The sequence below is a fragment of the Diadema setosum genome, chromosome 19 (genome assembly GCF_964275005.1).
Source record: "Diadema setosum chromosome 19, eeDiaSeto1, whole genome shotgun sequence".
Classification (NCBI taxonomy): Eukaryota; Metazoa; Echinodermata; class Echinoidea; order Diadematoida; family Diadematidae; genus Diadema; species Diadema setosum.
Window position 1 is genome coordinate 2,341,862 of NC_092703.1, and position 17,006 is coordinate 2,358,867.

General features: G+C 39.7%; 1 protein-coding gene across 1 annotated transcript in view; it reads left to right on the forward strand.

Moving 5' to 3' along the window:
* The window catches only part of LOC140242585 (uncharacterized), a 32,747-nt gene extending 22,784 nt beyond the window's left edge, over positions 1-9,963 (forward strand). The window contains exons 14-23 of the mRNA XM_072322334.1: positions 124-273; positions 1,496-1,734; positions 2,351-2,665; positions 3,367-3,504; positions 4,456-4,564; positions 5,027-5,118; positions 6,061-6,288; positions 6,909-6,977; positions 8,137-8,328; positions 9,718-9,963. Of these exons, the coding sequence (XP_072178435.1) occupies positions 124-273; positions 1,496-1,734; positions 2,351-2,665; positions 3,367-3,504; positions 4,456-4,564; positions 5,027-5,118; positions 6,061-6,288; positions 6,909-6,977; positions 8,137-8,328; positions 9,718-9,963 (1,778 nt within the window). The remainder of the gene's footprint in view (positions 1-123; positions 274-1,495; positions 1,735-2,350; positions 2,666-3,366; positions 3,505-4,455; positions 4,565-5,026; positions 5,119-6,060; positions 6,289-6,908; positions 6,978-8,136; positions 8,329-9,717) is intronic.
* The last annotated feature ends 7,043 nt before the right edge of the window (positions 9,964-17,006 follow it).

Consider the following 17,006-nt stretch of genomic DNA (forward strand, 5'->3'; position numbering starts at 1 on the left):
TGTGTGCGCTACCTCATCCGTCGTAGATTGATTCTTTACTGGTAGATGAATCAGTATGAAACATTAATATGATGACTCTATCTCAACTGTATGTAAACATGATATTATCCCGAAATGTTACAGACGTGGCCGAGCGAATTTTGGATCTCTGCGTTCAGCACAATCCCGAGGCGGGGCCGAACGATGCCAATTACTGGGTGGAGTTCTACTACGAGCTCCTGGAGGATTCGTTCTCTCAGTGGCAGAAACCGAAGGATTCTGACGGTAAGGATAGTGTTTTTGTTTGTTTGTTTGTTTGTTTTTTTCTGTCAGTTTCCGCTGTTACGATATACGTTGTTACATCATGTTCGGTAGGAGTGAAGGTTTTCACCGCTGTATTTTAATCTTTGGCAAATACCAGTAACAAGCCCGCAAGCAGTTTGCAAGAATCTTCAGCCTATTGAAGGAGGCAGACTTAACTAGAAGAAGAAGAAGAAGAAGAAAAAAAAAATTGCTTCCTTTCTGCAAGCATATGTTACATTGCATCCATAGAATGACGGAACATAGTAATACGTCAAACTTCAGATAGAAGATGCATCCCAAGTTTCCCAACATGAAACGATACTGTGTTAAAAATCTTAGTGATTCTCCCGCAGTTCTTTTCTTTGATTCCCATTTTAATGTTTTTTTCATATTTTTATATAATGGAGATATGTCCAAATACTAGAGACATCCTCCGATCTCAATAAGTTTGCACTGTGTGACCTGCGCGATTCGGACTGAGTAGCTTACCCATTATGGCATATCAAAAACCGCTCCAGTCTTTCACGTAATCGTACTTATGATTTTCCTCAAATATGACATCAATCATAGTACTCGAGTCCACATGTATAAGAATGGTGACAATTGAGTTAATGTATTGTGACATGCAAATGTACCACTTGCTAGCGATCTGAAGTCGATTTCTTTGGAATAAGACTCGCACAATACCTGTCAAAAGGGAAATTTGCCAATCCAGATAATGTAATAGTAATGATGATAATAATATTATGGCCCTCTTTACGTGAGGTAGCCTCTTCAGTGTTGGCACTGTTCTACCAGAGGGCACAGCCATTACCGGCTAGCGTTTCCAGGTATCCAAACAGCTGAGTCGAGAGGGACATTGTGGGTAAAAACATCTTGTTCAAGAACGTAAGCACCAGTCTTGGCCGGATTGGAAGTCGGGTCCTCCAATTTAGGGCCAGGAGTCTTAGCCACCATGCCATTTGATTATTAAGTGATTACCACTATCTGACATGTTCCTTTATACAGAATTAGTTGCAACAATTAGCAAAAACAACAACAACAACAATACCCCCTCCCCCCCCCCAAAAAAAAAAAAAATCCGACAACTTTTTTTTTCTACAAAAATGCCTTAATTTACTGAATCTGCTACTTCAATCCGCTGATCAATTACAATTGCCTCTGAGGAAAGCGATAATCAGAATATTGTGTCTTCTTCGTTGTAAATAAAAAGAAGGAGGAAAAGCCAATGGCATTAACAACAATAGGGACCGAAAGGACCAAATGGCCTCCAAGACGGATTTTGACATCAAAAGGTCGGTGTGGGCCTCGCTGAGAAATATCCTAGCTGATACGAACCTGATGCCAGCGATGACCAACCCGTACGATGCTGGAGGACACCTGAGGAAAGATGCGACGCCGTACACAAAGAAGGCCGCGGAAATAGCTGCCAACCATCCCCTTAATATCATGGTGAGCTACTGCACTATGTCATCTCTTTATCGCAGAGTGCGAACAGAATACCACTTGATATACGTATACGTCTCACTCCAGTAAAAAAAAAAAAAAAAAAAAAAAAAAAAAAAAAAAAAAAAAAAAAAAAAAAAAAAAAAAATCCTCGACAGTGAAGAGTCTTCAAAATTGTGGATGAAATAGAATCCGTAGACTATTCGAAAGATTCAATGCCTTAATTCCGTCTTTCACTGCTCCCTTGTTTTACTTTAGTTCTGGAATTTGTGGGAAAGAGTTCAGCTTAAACTCTGCTCAAAGATCCTTAAAATACTAGATTATGGTTTCATGAGAATGCTGCACATATTTTTTGAATCGTTCAGATTAATGTCCCCCTTGATTAAAAAAAAAAAGATTTTCAGCCTCCAAACAAAGTGAAGTGAGATTTGCCTTCACCAATAAGTTCCATGTTCCATGCCGAGATGATAACAAGTAAAGATTGAAAGCGCTAATTCAAGACCAATTGATAGAGTTGTCGTCCAAAAACAACTTCGTCTAAACAAAGACTTTTCACAGGTATATCCACCTGGTAAAGGTTGTGTATTAGAAATGAAAAGTTTCCACCCATGTTTCCATCAAGGTCTCTGCTCAGCGCACCAGGCTCCTTGCCCACCCCTTGGTGTCCAACCTCCTCAGTCACAAGCTTAGGCGAGTGGGATGGCCCTTCTTCTTGGGCTCCCTGCTCTTCTACCTCATCTTCGTCTTCATGCTCACGGGATACATCATCGTCGTTCCGCCCACTTACTACTTTCCCGACGTCACCTCGAATGACACGTGGCTCCAGAACGGCACGGAGCGTTGGGTGGCGGCGTTCCCCGGGAAAACACTCCCCTTTTTCGGCAAAACCGGCTTCATTATCATAATTATACTTGTGATTCTCAACGTCATCCGCGAAGTAAGTTTTTGACAGAACGAGTTTCTGAAATGAGTTTTCTACCTACAAGACTTTTTTTTTTGAGAGAGAGAGAGAGAGAGAGAGAGAGAGGTGCATTCTTTAATTGGTGAAGGTGTCTTTGGGACTTTGGACATGTAATATTTTGCATTGTTTTCATTATCTGAATTTACTGGTAAATTTTAAATAGTGTAATGACATGAACCCACATCAACAAAAAACAGTTCTGACATTTTTTCTGACATTCTGACATTTTGTCGAGACAGAGTATATCAGAGTACATGAACGTTCCATATGATTGTAAAAATATAAATATTTCTATATTAATATGTGCTTATGTATTAATGAATGTGCCTTTAAGGCAGTGATATAGATTGTGGGTCTCAGCTCAGGTTCTTGATAGAGAGCCAATATTATGATGGCCAAAAAAAAAAAAAAATATCACTGTAGACTCCTCCAGAGGCATACATGAGGGACGTCGTAATAATTCCTCATTCTTTCCTTGATTTTGCTTTTTCTTTAAATCAAAATGAATTCGCTTGCTTCGTATAAATTATCTTGTGTGTGTGTGTGTGTGTGTGTGTGTGTGTGTAAGAGAGAGAATTCATTCGTTGTTTTGTGAGGCTTTTGCTGCTTTTGAAAATCAAACTTTAGTAAATACCAAAACATTTATCTCCTATCTGTTACCCTTTCTCCTTGAACAGCTCATTCAGCTGCGCCTTCAACGCCTCTCGTACCTCACTCTTGGCAATGCCATGGAGTGGACCCTCTACCTTTTAGCCTTATTACTCGTTCTGCCGCTGAATAAGACTGATTTTCACAGCGGAATAACCGTACGCCTGGTAAGCTCATGTAAAGCCCACCGGACACTCTGCACGCATGTATACGACTCACGACTATACGACTGAGAGATTATGGATCTAAAATAAATCACAGTAGCCGTAGAATAAACACGCTTGTTTATTTCAGATCCTAAGTTTCTCAGTCGTATATATTCGTGAGTCATATAGCGTGCGGCGGGCTTAAGATGAAAAAACAAACAAACAAACAAACAAACCTACAGACGGTAAATCTGGATGGTGAGAATGTCATAGCCCTGATGCACGAAAAGAAAATCATAGCAAATGCACAATCACCGCTGACGTACAATTCTATCTCAACAAGAAATAATTCTCAAACGCAGTAATCGGTATTTGTATTTTTTTTTTAATCCTTGAATGCTTTGAATGACGATTGGTACAGCAGACGACATGGCATTGCATAAAGTTCCCGACACAGAAAGGGTTTAATCAAACTTGACACTCATGATGCAAGTTATGAATAGTCCCAGAGGAGTAAGTAAACTGTACTCACCGTGACAGTCGAGCTGAAATAAAATCAAAAGTTACAGAGGAATTTTCTCGATTTTAAAGTTCTTTAGATAAAGAGATTGAAATAAAATCATCATATAAAATAACACTTAGGTTAACGAGAAATATTGATAAAGAGACGCAAATGGAAAGCTTGCTTTCAAAAGGCGCTAAATCCATTGAAGATGATGGATTTAGCGCCTTTTGGAAACTAATTCTTCAAATATTGTTATCATGGTAATTGTCGTTCGGCGTCCTGAATTTAATGGTGAAAACATTATCACTTATCCAATCTCTTTCAGCTATTAATTGGCAAACTTGACCTTTAATATGTGATTGTTGGTACAAACGAGCCTGTCTCGTTTAAAAGAAGACTCAACTTAACTTGTTCTGGTTCAGACCTCCCTCCCCTCTTTTTGCTATATCTGTGTACGATTGGTATAGGCCTGGCAGTGGCAGTGTGGGGCGCTTGCCGTGTTCCTTGCTTGGATCAACCTCATTCTCTTCATACGGCGGGTTCCGTTACTCGGGATCTACGTGATCATGTTCCTAGGTGAGAAAGGAGCCATTAAATGAACCTGGATACGAGTTCTTGATCATTTCTTTGCGTAATTTTGTTTTGCTTATCGTAGAGCTTTAACGGGTACCAAAAAAAAAAAACCCAAACAATTACAAGAGCTTTAAATAAAACGACTTTACAGAGTTTGATGAGGTATATAAGAAGCCAGAATGTTTCAAAATGATTGAAGAATAAAAGGATTCACGTTGGTCCAATGATAAATTGAGTATGTGCGTTAAGCTTTGAATTACATTCGAAGCATCTCGCAACCATGCATGTTTCAATAATTTTTATGGCTTTATATATTGATTATTGAATTATATAGCTCTTTAATGACAGAAATAATGTAAACAAGAAAATGTGAATTGAACAGAGTAAACAACAATGAAACCTGATAGTAACGATATATCAATATTTTGACTACTGCGTGACAATTGTTGATTTTTGGCTTTTCAGACATTGTTCGCTCCTTCTTGAAGTTCCTCCCGATTCTTCTTCTCTTCCTCGCGGCTTTCACCCTCGCCTTCTACGCTCTCTTAATGAACCAGGTACAGTAACCACAACAATTAACATGATCAACACTAGGAGCAAAACGGAACACCACTCACTCCCACCCCCACCCCAGTTAGAGTTTATCAAAATTTGGAAACCGGGATTCGGAAAACATGCTAAACTTCGATACCAGCGACTGTTATTTGTAAGTTCTCATTGATAGTGACAAAGGACCAACGGTAAAAGTGCATGATCCAAAATTCACTGTGTACTGGTGTATGTCACACAAAATATTTATTCAAGATGAAATATTTCAATAATCAACTGATTTTCACCAAAGCCTGCCTCATCATCAAATGAAAACGGCGACATATATTCCAAAGATTGTCAGTGAATGCGAAAATTCGAACATTGGAGTCGCAAATAATTTGCTGTCTGAAACAGTGGTTATGGGTAAACACACCTCGGGAAGAAAATCATTCAAGATGGAGTTTCATGCACCTAACCACAAAGGCAAAGCAGCAGAACGACGGTAAGCGCCTGCCGGGAAAATTGACACAGTCAATGATAGTCTGCACATTATTGAATCGTGTAAACCATTGTAAACGGGACGTTCTCAAGCTACAGCGGAATAGCATTCTTGGTCGCAGCAACATAACGTCACCTGTTGTCAAGGTTACCGCGCACATAGGAGACAAGAATGCGATTTATTTTGAAATTTTGCAAAGGAGAGTATATCTTACTAGAAAACTTGTAATAACGTGTCAATATAACAATAACTCTTCTGAAGTTAGTAACATAACCTTTTGAGAATAGTGATTAGAGACTGATTAGAGACATTTTCATTAAATTTGTCGTAACTCTCCTTTTACGAATGTGTGCAGTCTTCCCTGAACGAGATATTGCTTCCTTTGTGTACATTCATGAAATGACGTACCCTTGTCACCCGATGGGGACTTCTTCTATCAGGACAACATCTGTCTTTTGTACTGCTGCAGGAACCGTTCCATCGTGTTGAATATTCTTTGGCCAAGACCATTGTTATGATGGTCGGCGAGCTGGATTTCTCGGATATCTTCCACAGTCAGAACTACCTGAACACGGAAAACACTCTTGCGGATGGAAGGGAAGACTATTTCTTGACTTTTGTTTTCTACCGGAGAACTACATACATCATGTTAACCGTCTTCCTCGTTGTCATGTCCATTCTCATGATGAATCTACTGGTAAGTCTCAAAGTGCTGACTTGCCTTCTTGGAAATCCATTAAAACACACTAATTTAACTTGCTCCGTGGTAGAGGTATAGATGTCACTAGGAGGATACCGCTGGCAACATACAATTCTTTGCTGAGGCTTTTGAAAGGAATTATGCTTTTAGATTTATCCGAAGCTTTTGATTGTGTTAGTCATCTAAAATATACTTATTATAATGTAACAGAGAATGAAGAATATGAAAATGAGAAATGTAACAGTATGGGATACGAGGTATCATTTTAGATCTGTTTGTGCTATATCTTCAAAACGGACATTTGTGACTGTTGTTTTTCTTAGTATGTTATTGATTATCTCTGCTGATGATACAAATTTGTTTTTGTGAAGGATATAAATATTGAATAAAAATGTATCTATCTTGTTTGTAGCTAACAAATTGAACCTTCATCTTGCTAAAGCTTTATGAATATCATTTTTCTTAATCAACTCAGGAATAAGAATATTGCTGTAAACAAAAACGTCAACACAGAACTTGTTCAAGTCGTGTATATTATATACATATATATATATATATATATATATATATGTGTGTGTGTGTGTGTGTGTGTGTGTTACCTTTGAATTGTCTTTCAGGTCGGTCTTGCAGTTGATGATATTCATGCCATCCAAGAGAAGGCCAAGTTACATCGTCTTAAAATGCAGGTAACTTCCTTCTCAACGAAAGGATAGGTGCATCAGAATCAATGAAACACTTAGTAAATGTTTGAAAAGTCGTCCAAACCGTTCAAACGCATGGAGAATAACTGCCCTAAAATATCCCAGTACCAAATCAATGTGACTAAAAAAATTACATGAAAACTTAAAAAGAAACACCAGCAATTAAACCCACAGTAGCCGTATATTAAGTTCAAAACTAGTGCTATATTTTCAATATCAGTCTATTTTCATATTAAGAAAGGATGTCATACAAAAAAATAGAATTATGCAGTTCAAAAAAGTCAAAATGCATATCATTTGAAATCTTCACATGAATGCATTTCCTGTCTCGATATAAAAATAAACATAATAGTCTGTTTATTTATAGTATTAGACTATAATCTCACAAAGTAGGAGAAATACGAGGGGGCCTAAAACAGTCAATTTGTTAAGTCATTGGCCCCATAACAAAATCAGGTATAGGGAAATATGGAGCACGTATGGAGCACAAATAACGTATGTATTCGAACCTCCATGGAATTTGGGTACTGCAATGAACATAAATCTGGAAGATTTTCTATCATCAACAAATTCGCCAAGATACCATCATAACACAGCATAAGACTTTCAATTCACACAGACCAATAACTACAACCAACTTAAATCAGTGACTGCTGCTAAGGAAACTACCGCTACGTACTCCACGAGTTCAGGAAAAAATACATTCATTTTCATACAAATATCCATCAACAATTCATGGTGATAGATACTAAGATATTATTTCATTCAGTATGAGCACAAAATTAAGTAAAAAAATCATCAAATAATGAGACTATCTGACAACCATCACGGTCACCTAAAGGAACATATACGTTTGAAATACAAATAAAAATACAAAAAATAATTATCATTCGTTCGAACAACACTAAAACCGTCGCTTATATCAATAATGACAAGTACATTAATATAGCGCTTCATACAACGTTTCAAAGCGTTTTGAACGATTGCAACAAATTTAAACACACGACGCAGAAAAAAAATGTAATTACTGCATCTAACCTCACCTTTTCTTCATAAAGAGCGCTGGAAAACAACGAAACTTTCTAATAAACATGGTGAATCGATAGGCCGACGTTTCCGTAATCTGTCACTGTCTCACCAACAGGTGGAAATGGTACTGGAAGTGCAGCAGACCCTCCCGATCTGCATTTGGAGGCGGGCCGTCATCCAGCGTCAACGTGTCTACATCAACAAGGGACGCCTGATGGCGAAGCTGCGGAAATGGCGTAGCGTCTTCAATTGGATCATGCGCGACTTAGTGAAGGCCTCCAGGATCTGTAGCAAGAAGGACGCAAGCGTGAGTCCAGCAGAAACACACACACCCCCCCCCCCCACACACACGGGGTCATCCCACGAGACCCATGAGTCATACAGCCCACAAGTTCCACACTGAAAATAGTTCCATGAGTCATACAGCTCACGAGTCATACAGCCCATGAGTTCGACACTAGGTGAACACAGCCTAGAGTTGGACAGATACAACACGGTCTCATGGGCCTTGTTTGCTGAGTGTCGAGCTCTTGTATGACTCGTGAGCTGTGTAACTCATGGGCTGTATGACTCGTGGGTGTAGGTCTCGTGACGCGCACCCACACACACACACACACAGACCGCGATATATTACAAAAAATTGATAATTGTTGAAATATACCATCTACACCTCAATTTCAGTCAATATTAAAAGTCATTTCATTTTAGAGAAGAACAAAAGTTTAGTGAAATCAGTTGGCAATTACATAACTCTTTACAAGCAAAAGTGCCTGACATAACAATGAAAAGTGATTTTTAACACATATTAAGCAAGAAATGTGAGTGCAATCAGTTGTCAATCTTAAATTCTTCACTGTTCTTTTAAAATCAATATTGCTGACGCAACAATGAACGGTAAATTAAAAAAAAAAATCTTTAGCAATAAATGAAGGAGGTCGACAAAAAAACCCACACACACACACACACACAGGAGAGATCGACCTCCAATATGATAAGCCTACATTGCTACCTCGTTGAAACTCAATAAAATATGACGCGAAAGACTAAGTTATTCTCTTATAGTAATTTGAAAGAAGGGACTCGCTTAGGAATTTTATTTGGTCTCATTTCCAACATTGGATCCATCCTAAATCATTATTTCTTTAAAAAAAAGAAAAGAAATCGAAATCATGCTGGATCTTCGAAAATTCCAGAAATTGTGCATTTTTGTGTGTGACTTCATTGGTCACCCGTCTGTTAGTTTGTTTATCTATATATATCATCATAATTCAGTTGCCTTACACGTAAAATCTAAATGGATAGATAATATTAATATAAAGTCAATTATGTTTTAATGTGTACAAGGCCTGTAGAACCACATATTAACGTGAAATGCATATACCTATAGGTCCCTGCTCTGATGTTTAATGGTGCAAATTACATCCTTAAAGACCAAAGACAACTTTCTTACAAATACTGTTCAAATACGAATGAAACGCATGATAGCGACCAAAAGTCCAATACAATCAAGCACTCGTGTCAAGAGACATTACTTTCTGTGTCTTTTTTATACATTTACAATGATACAATATACATCTAGATATGCCATGAATTCTTTACGTTTCCAGTTTTTAGGAGAATATTCGAAATAATAATATTTAAACAGGCCTATGACCATTTGCCCTAACTTTATCAGGACCACGTCTTTTCATTCAAGGGTGACTTCATGCAAGAAACAGTCACGGCCGATCAGCTCCTCACCAGCATGAAATATCGTCTGAAAAAGATCGATAACAAAGTGGAAACCATCGCTGGATGCGTGAACGGGGCTGTGGCCGACGAGCTATCGAAAGTGCGATCGGAGCAGAAGAAGCTGGAGAATAGGTTCGATCGAATGGAGAAGAAGATGGACTCACTGCTCGAACGCAGTGAGGTGGGTTCGGTCGGAGGAACATCGTTCTGAAATTGCTTCGATTACCATGTCCCTTAGGGAGTTTCCAATGATTATAAAACTTGGTACTTATTTGTTATATGTATGCATGTGTATTGATACGTGTATGTACTTAAATGCTTTCATTCGTGTTTGTTTTTATTTTGAATTTTGTATGTCTATCAAAGCATTTTAGAGTCGCCTGTATTGCGAATTAGCTTATGAAACTATTATTAATGAATACGTCAGTTCGAATGCGTACGTTCTTCATGAGGACTTACGACTTTATCCCTCATAAATAACTTAATGGGTACTCCTCAAATACAGGGGCAGTCTTCAAAGGTTTCATATTATATGTAGTTATGTTTTTCTCTTTTCAATAATATACAAAATAGTAAATGGTCACAAGTGCGATGGCACAAGATTTCGCACGAGGTGAAAGATAGATAAAAAAGCGCTCTTTTGAACGAGGCGAAGCTGAGTTGAATAGAGTGCCATATCTTTCACCGAATGCGAAATCTTGTTCCATTGCATGAGGAACGACCATGCACTATTTGTTTTATACAAATCTCGAACGTCAACAGATTCTTGAATTTAGCAGAGAAATGGCAACCATTTTCCGTGAAAGATGAATTAGTACCTGCACCGTGAGTCACAGTCCCCGTGTAAGCATACGCGAGCCGATCAGTTGAAGTTCTTTTGACAATTAAAGGTGCATGGTCCCGGTGTTTTAGTCAATGCGTAGGCGGGCGCACGGCGCAAGTTTCCTATAGAGACCTACGCTATCGACTCCTCTTAAGCGCTTCCGCTTTGGCCCACTTCCCCGAGTCTGAAGAAGTCCGATTCACTGTAGTCAGTGGTCTGATCACAGTTCGGCTCATGATTCGGCTGAGGGGGATGACAACTTTAGCAAACTTCTGTTTTGATGTCATAATAGCAAGCACATATGCACGCATCCTGGCATTACTACAGACTGCGCGATGCGCAGAGAAGACAACGAAGGCAACGTTACTTAGCAACAGCTACGCACTTTACTCTAGCTGACAGCTCAACTTCGGTAATCTTCGTAAAAATGCCACCGAACTAAAGATAGTGGAATGCGTGTTCACCCAGGAAATACGCAGCCACCAAAACTTGTTTAACTCACGTGACCACCGCCATTTTGATAGGGCAATTTTTTCCTTATATGGAGTGCACGCTCAAGCAGAATCATGTGAATCCAACCATGTACAAACGTGCATTGTTAGGTCATAATCACTAGCCACCGGACGGCGCACTCTTGCTTGCGCGCGTACCAATGGCCCAGTCTGACCGCGCCTAAGTGTTGACCAAAGATAGTAGAGATGTTAACCCTAATCCCACGGGTTTTTTGAGGGACTTGAAACCACCGGGGGGGGGGGGGAGGGCCCTTTTTGGCCCCCCCCCCCCATTCAGATCTCGGTCGTGGATCGCGCGATCCTCGCGAAAATTTGCACTAAGGTAGAGGCCAATGTAATCTACAAGAATGTATAGTTAGACTTTTCAAATTTTAATGTAAGTATTTTATATTAATTAATTTATGCTAAATTATGCAAAATTTTTTTTTGGCCTATACATGAAAAAAAAAATTAAAGCTCCAAGACTTCTAATTTTTGGTGAACATATTCTTTTCAATATCCACAACAATAATATTGAAGCAAAAATTCGGCTTCATAATTATTTCTTATGTATTTTATTGTTTATTGAATTTCTTATGTATTTCTCTGTTTTTTTACTTTTTGTTTTTGTTGGTTTTTTCGTCAATATTTGTCGCAGAACTTTTTTTAAAGCATAATCAGGCTAAAATAAATCATTATCAGCTATTGAAAGTAAAAATATTTGTTTTTATATGAATTCATTACAAAAACACAATTTACATTGGATTTGTACACAAAATCACGTTTTTGAGCAATTTTTGGGTCGACGAATTTTTTTCAAAGGGGTGTGGCTTTAAAACGGTATGCCCGGGAGCGACAAATTTGGTCTCGAAAGTTGCGCGATACTTGAAAGAAAAAAGTCATAAAATGTCGCGGCGACAGCATCACGCGTTGCGGAATAATCACGCGAAACGTCGAGGGGGGGGGGGGCAAAATGCCCCCCCCCCCCCCCCCCCGTGGGAATAGGGTTAAACCTGCTTGAGCGTGCACTCCATATAAGGAAAAAAAAATGCCCTAGCAAGATGGCGACGCAACACGGTAATTTGGCTGCACGGTCTCGTGTATGTTGGGAATAGGGACACGCATTCCACTATCTTTTAGTTCGGTGATCAATGCTAACGGTGATCGGCAGTATCATCAACAGCGCCCTCTACACTACCGGGACTGTGCCACAGAACTATATAGGTAGAATGATCAAGTGGGGTCTGAAAGCATAGCCAGCGCACGCGATCTCCGCCATTTTGGTTAGTCTTTTGTTACGTCACGGCTAGCGTGCGCAGAACAGGGTTTGCAGAGTTGCAGCATATTTATAGCGCAGGCCTACGCTGACTTTTTTCTTCTTCTTTTTTACCTCCCCCTGGGCCGGTATTCCATAAACTAGATAAGCATGCTTAAGTCAGAAAATCTAAGCAATTTTGCTTATTTTCTGGCTAAGATAAAATTCTTAGCTTAAGTTCGTATTCCATAAAATTTGGCTAAGAATTTGTCTTAGCATTTTGCTAAGAATTTTGCTAAGAATTTTGTCTTAGCTAAGACAGATTTCGGCTTGTGGCTAAGCATATTTTCTTAAAAATGTGCCGTCGGTATTCCAAAACGACATTTGTCTAAGAAATTTACCCTAAATCTAAGACAGCTATTGAGCTGTCTTAACTTGGGTTCCAGTAAGAAAAAATTATGGGTGTAGCATAACAATGTAGAAAAGATGGCGGCTTTAGCTCATGATTTTTCATCTTTTTGCTAAATAAAGAAGTTCATCAGTAATCAGTAATGTAAATGAAATGAGTTCAGGGTTTGACGAAGCGTCTCGTGTGCGTCTCGTGGGAACTTGCACAGTAACAATACGGTAGAAACTCGGTGGGCCATGGGCCACGGGGGAATCGGGGGGGGGGGGGGTACTGTATGTGTTGCGCGTATACTACGCGTGCCCTCGACCTCCTTCTCAGCGCGCATTAGCGGCGGAGTGGAGCGCGCAGCTAGAGGAACGCACATAGCCGCCCGGATAATAAAGTCTACGTTTATGCCACAACCCACTACATTACATAGACGTATGCCCTAGCTTGCTTATACACGTGCGGCTATCACAGTTTGTGTATCGAGTCAGGCGAGTACTGTCACAAAGCGTCCTCTCCGGCTCTACCGGATCGGTGAGTACGGACTAATTATCTGGGCCTAGTAACTACGTTAGGGTGTAAACATAAGTACTCGCTTTGATTTTGATTCTCGTGATTTCATGATGTTTCTTTTTTCACTCGGTGTCGTACTTGAAATGTGGTGTGATGTGATTGCGGTGTGAGTCTCACTTGTAAGGTCGTAACTTTGGCCGAAAAGATCAAAAACAACACGTAACTGTTAGGTCTAGGTTGCCTACTACTAAATAAGTAGGCCGTTTACTGACATTCTAACATTAGACACTGTGAGACCTAGAGTAATATGAAGACGTTGCTCCTATATAAAAAAAAAGCCTCTGAAAAAGTGTGCATTTAGTAATAGGCCTAGGTATCTTTTTCCATGGGTGCCTAGGGTAGTTGCGATTGTTGCTTAAACACGTAAAATACATAGACTTTCACCGCGGGGCAGCTGTTTGCGAACAGTGATGACATGAATATCTTGCTTATGTCAAATGACGTCATCAGAATTTAAGATTTTTGCTTAGCCAAATCGCCCGACTTAAGAAAAATGCCTTACAGTTTATGGAATACCGTTAGGGCGATTTTCTTAGCTAAGCAAAAATCTAAGACAAATTGCTTAAACTTAAGCAATTTGTCTTAGAAGTTTATGGAATACCGGCCCTGTTCATCGCAAGCCGTGACGTAACAAAAGACTAATCAAAATGGCGGCATGAAAATGTGCGCGCAACTGGCTAAAAAGCTACGCGTGGGTTGTGAATGGGCTTGATCAATCTACCTATTTATATCTGTGGACTGTGCCCCTTTAAATAAGTGACAAAGGTACGTCCTTGTAAGCGCGCTTGTGATTGATGAGTACGCGCGGCAATAGTGTGTTATTGTGACATCAGAGCCGTGCAATGGAACAAAAAAAAAATCAAGTCAATAGTGAATTTAAAGCTACTAGCCCACATTTGCAAACCCACGAAAATCAAAACTGCATAAAACAGGTCCAATATGACTTTAAGTACAAGTTATAACAGTAACATACCTCACCTGTTGCTCTTTGTCTATACCATTCGATAAAAGAGAGAAAATCATCGTTTTAAAATCAATTTTCAAACCGGGTCAACCCGACCCAAAATCGAATTACGAGCGCGGGCTAGCTACGCACATTAACTTACACATGTATCGCATGCATGTAGTACGTGCGTGGACCGGAGCTAGCGAGCGTTTTTATACGCATGCATACGGTGCATTTTCACTTATTTTTATGAAAGTAATGGACTAATTGGAACGAAATTTTGCACAGGTGTTACTACAATCATACCTAAACTCCATGCTAACTATGAGACCAATTGCTGCAGGTTTACAAATGTGGGCTAATACCTTTAACACGGGATCAATGGAAATTGGTGACGTCAGCCATGCGCTATCCATATTTGCTCAGCCACTAAACTACAGCGTGCGATGGTACTTTAAACTGAATGTTACGTGATGGGCAATCGAAGCTACATTCTTTTCAGGTCTTGTATGAGGATGGAATGCTGATGCCTATAATAGTTGTTTGATTACGGTATGTATTGATAAGTGCTAATAATCTTTAACATTATTTTAGTAGAGCGGCTAAGCACCAGAATCGTTCACTTTTTGAAGAAAGCATGAAATTTTGCACATGGTATCTATGATACATGAGGATTGTAGAAAAAAATGGATCCAAAAAATAGCGCCCTCTGGGGACCGCCATTTTGAATTCCAATATGGCCGCCAAAATCATAATACTTTTGGCCATATCTCTTGTTCTATTGCACCTAGGACTGAGATTCAAACGTCTTTTCCCATGTTTTCAGTGTCTAGGAACATGATGGCAGTATTAAAATCTATGTCAGAGGTCCGCCATATTGAATTCCAAGATGGCCGACAAAATAAAATTACTTTTGCGCTCGTTTTGTCCCCCTTTTTTTTTTGCTATTTCACCTTGGAGTTAAATCTAAACGACTATACCTGTTTTTTTTTTTTTTTTTGGTCTAGAAAATTATTGCTTGTTATCAAAATCTATATCAGAAGTCTGCAAAATTGAAATTAAGAAATAACACCCTCTGGGGCCGCCATTTTGAATTCCAATATGGCTGCCGAAATCAAAACACCCTCTGTCCATATTTCCACTTCTATTGCACCTACGAGTTCCAAGTGTTTTCGATGTCTAGAAACACATTGCCAGTGTCAGAACTTGCATCTGCAGTATTAGATTTCAAGATGGCCGCCATGCTATTACACTATAGGTGACAATATACGATATGCCTATGTTCTTGATACTTTTGAACATATTTCAAATGAGCTCATTTCACCATATAACCACAATATAGTCGTTTTTGCAAACCTGTGAATACTTGATATTTGCACGAAGACAAGCACACAGTTCAAACATATATATCCATTTTGGTGATTTGAAAAATGTTGGTTGTGTCAAAATCAGAGGATTCTCAGATGGCCACCATGTAGTCGGCGCTAGTGCAACCATTAGGCCTTGACTTTCCCAAAATAAGAGTGTTGGACAGTTCGATTCCCAGGTAAGGATGTTGGCTAACCTCTTGGAGTTTCTGGCAGAGGATCCAATAATCAGCGAACAACTGCACTGTTGATGAGATGTTTGTTGAGATTTTTGTGGTATAGATGAAAAATAGGAGATGAGGATGTCCTGTCCACATTTTATCTGTTCTGATCTCCTACTTATAACATACCCCTCCACATTTGCAAAGTGCAGTACATTCCAGCTTTGTCTTGAAGCACTTGCGGTTCCCCTTGCAAGATTTGATGCAGTTACATGAAATTAATTCAAGACAAGCTGCTTCGGCGATGGGCAAGGTGGACCACTTCGGAACAAAACCATCAGATTCGGCCGACTCCCACCCCCATTCAGTGACATCAGGAATTTGAGGTTGTATTTCAAGTGATTGTCCCCACACATGGTCTGACTGGTAAGATGATCGCTTGATGTGTTGTTCTAAGACAGCTCTCGTGGGAGGGATGTTCTCGATGTTTCTTTTCATTTTTGCGAAAAGTTCCATTCTCGCTTCATTGACACGAGTCTCATCACTGGTCCGGCAGTACATCAGGACAACGAATCGTTCAAGTTCTAAAACAACTTCATCTGGTAGTTGTGCTGTACACGGCCGTGACAGTGCAACAAACGTGTTGGTGATATTTGGCCATGCAAGCCAAGTCTTCCATGCAGATTTCTTCCCGTGGTTGGCGAAGTAGGATGTTACATCACATCCAGTGAATGCGTGAAAGAAAAGCAATCCTTTGGCCATCTCTGGGGATATTGCACGGGCAATCTCATGGATTGGAATGTACCTGAAATCCTTGCCAGTTCCAAAAGCTATCCAGAGTTGCTCGATGTCTGGCAAGTTCTGGAAATGGGCAAGAGCGAGTACAACAACATCAGTATCAACAGTTCGTATCATTGCTCTCTTGAACCCGCAGTTCATAGCATCTTTGACATGAAGAAGGATCCGCGTATCTGCTTCTTCATGCGAGCATGGTTGAAGTCCATCTGTGGTGTAATCCTCTCTAGAGGTGACAACAGAGTCCAGTAGGGTGGAAATGATGACCTTGTCACCTGTGTCCTTGGAAACACATTGCTGTCCTAAGAATTGGAAGAGTTCATCCTTGTTGTCATCATTCCGCAAGAAGTTTTTCCAGTTCCCTGGAAGCTTCACATTACCAGACACCCTCTTCCTTGTCCCTGTACCTCTGTTTGCTCTTGTTGAAAGCTTTAAACTGTTCTTGAGAT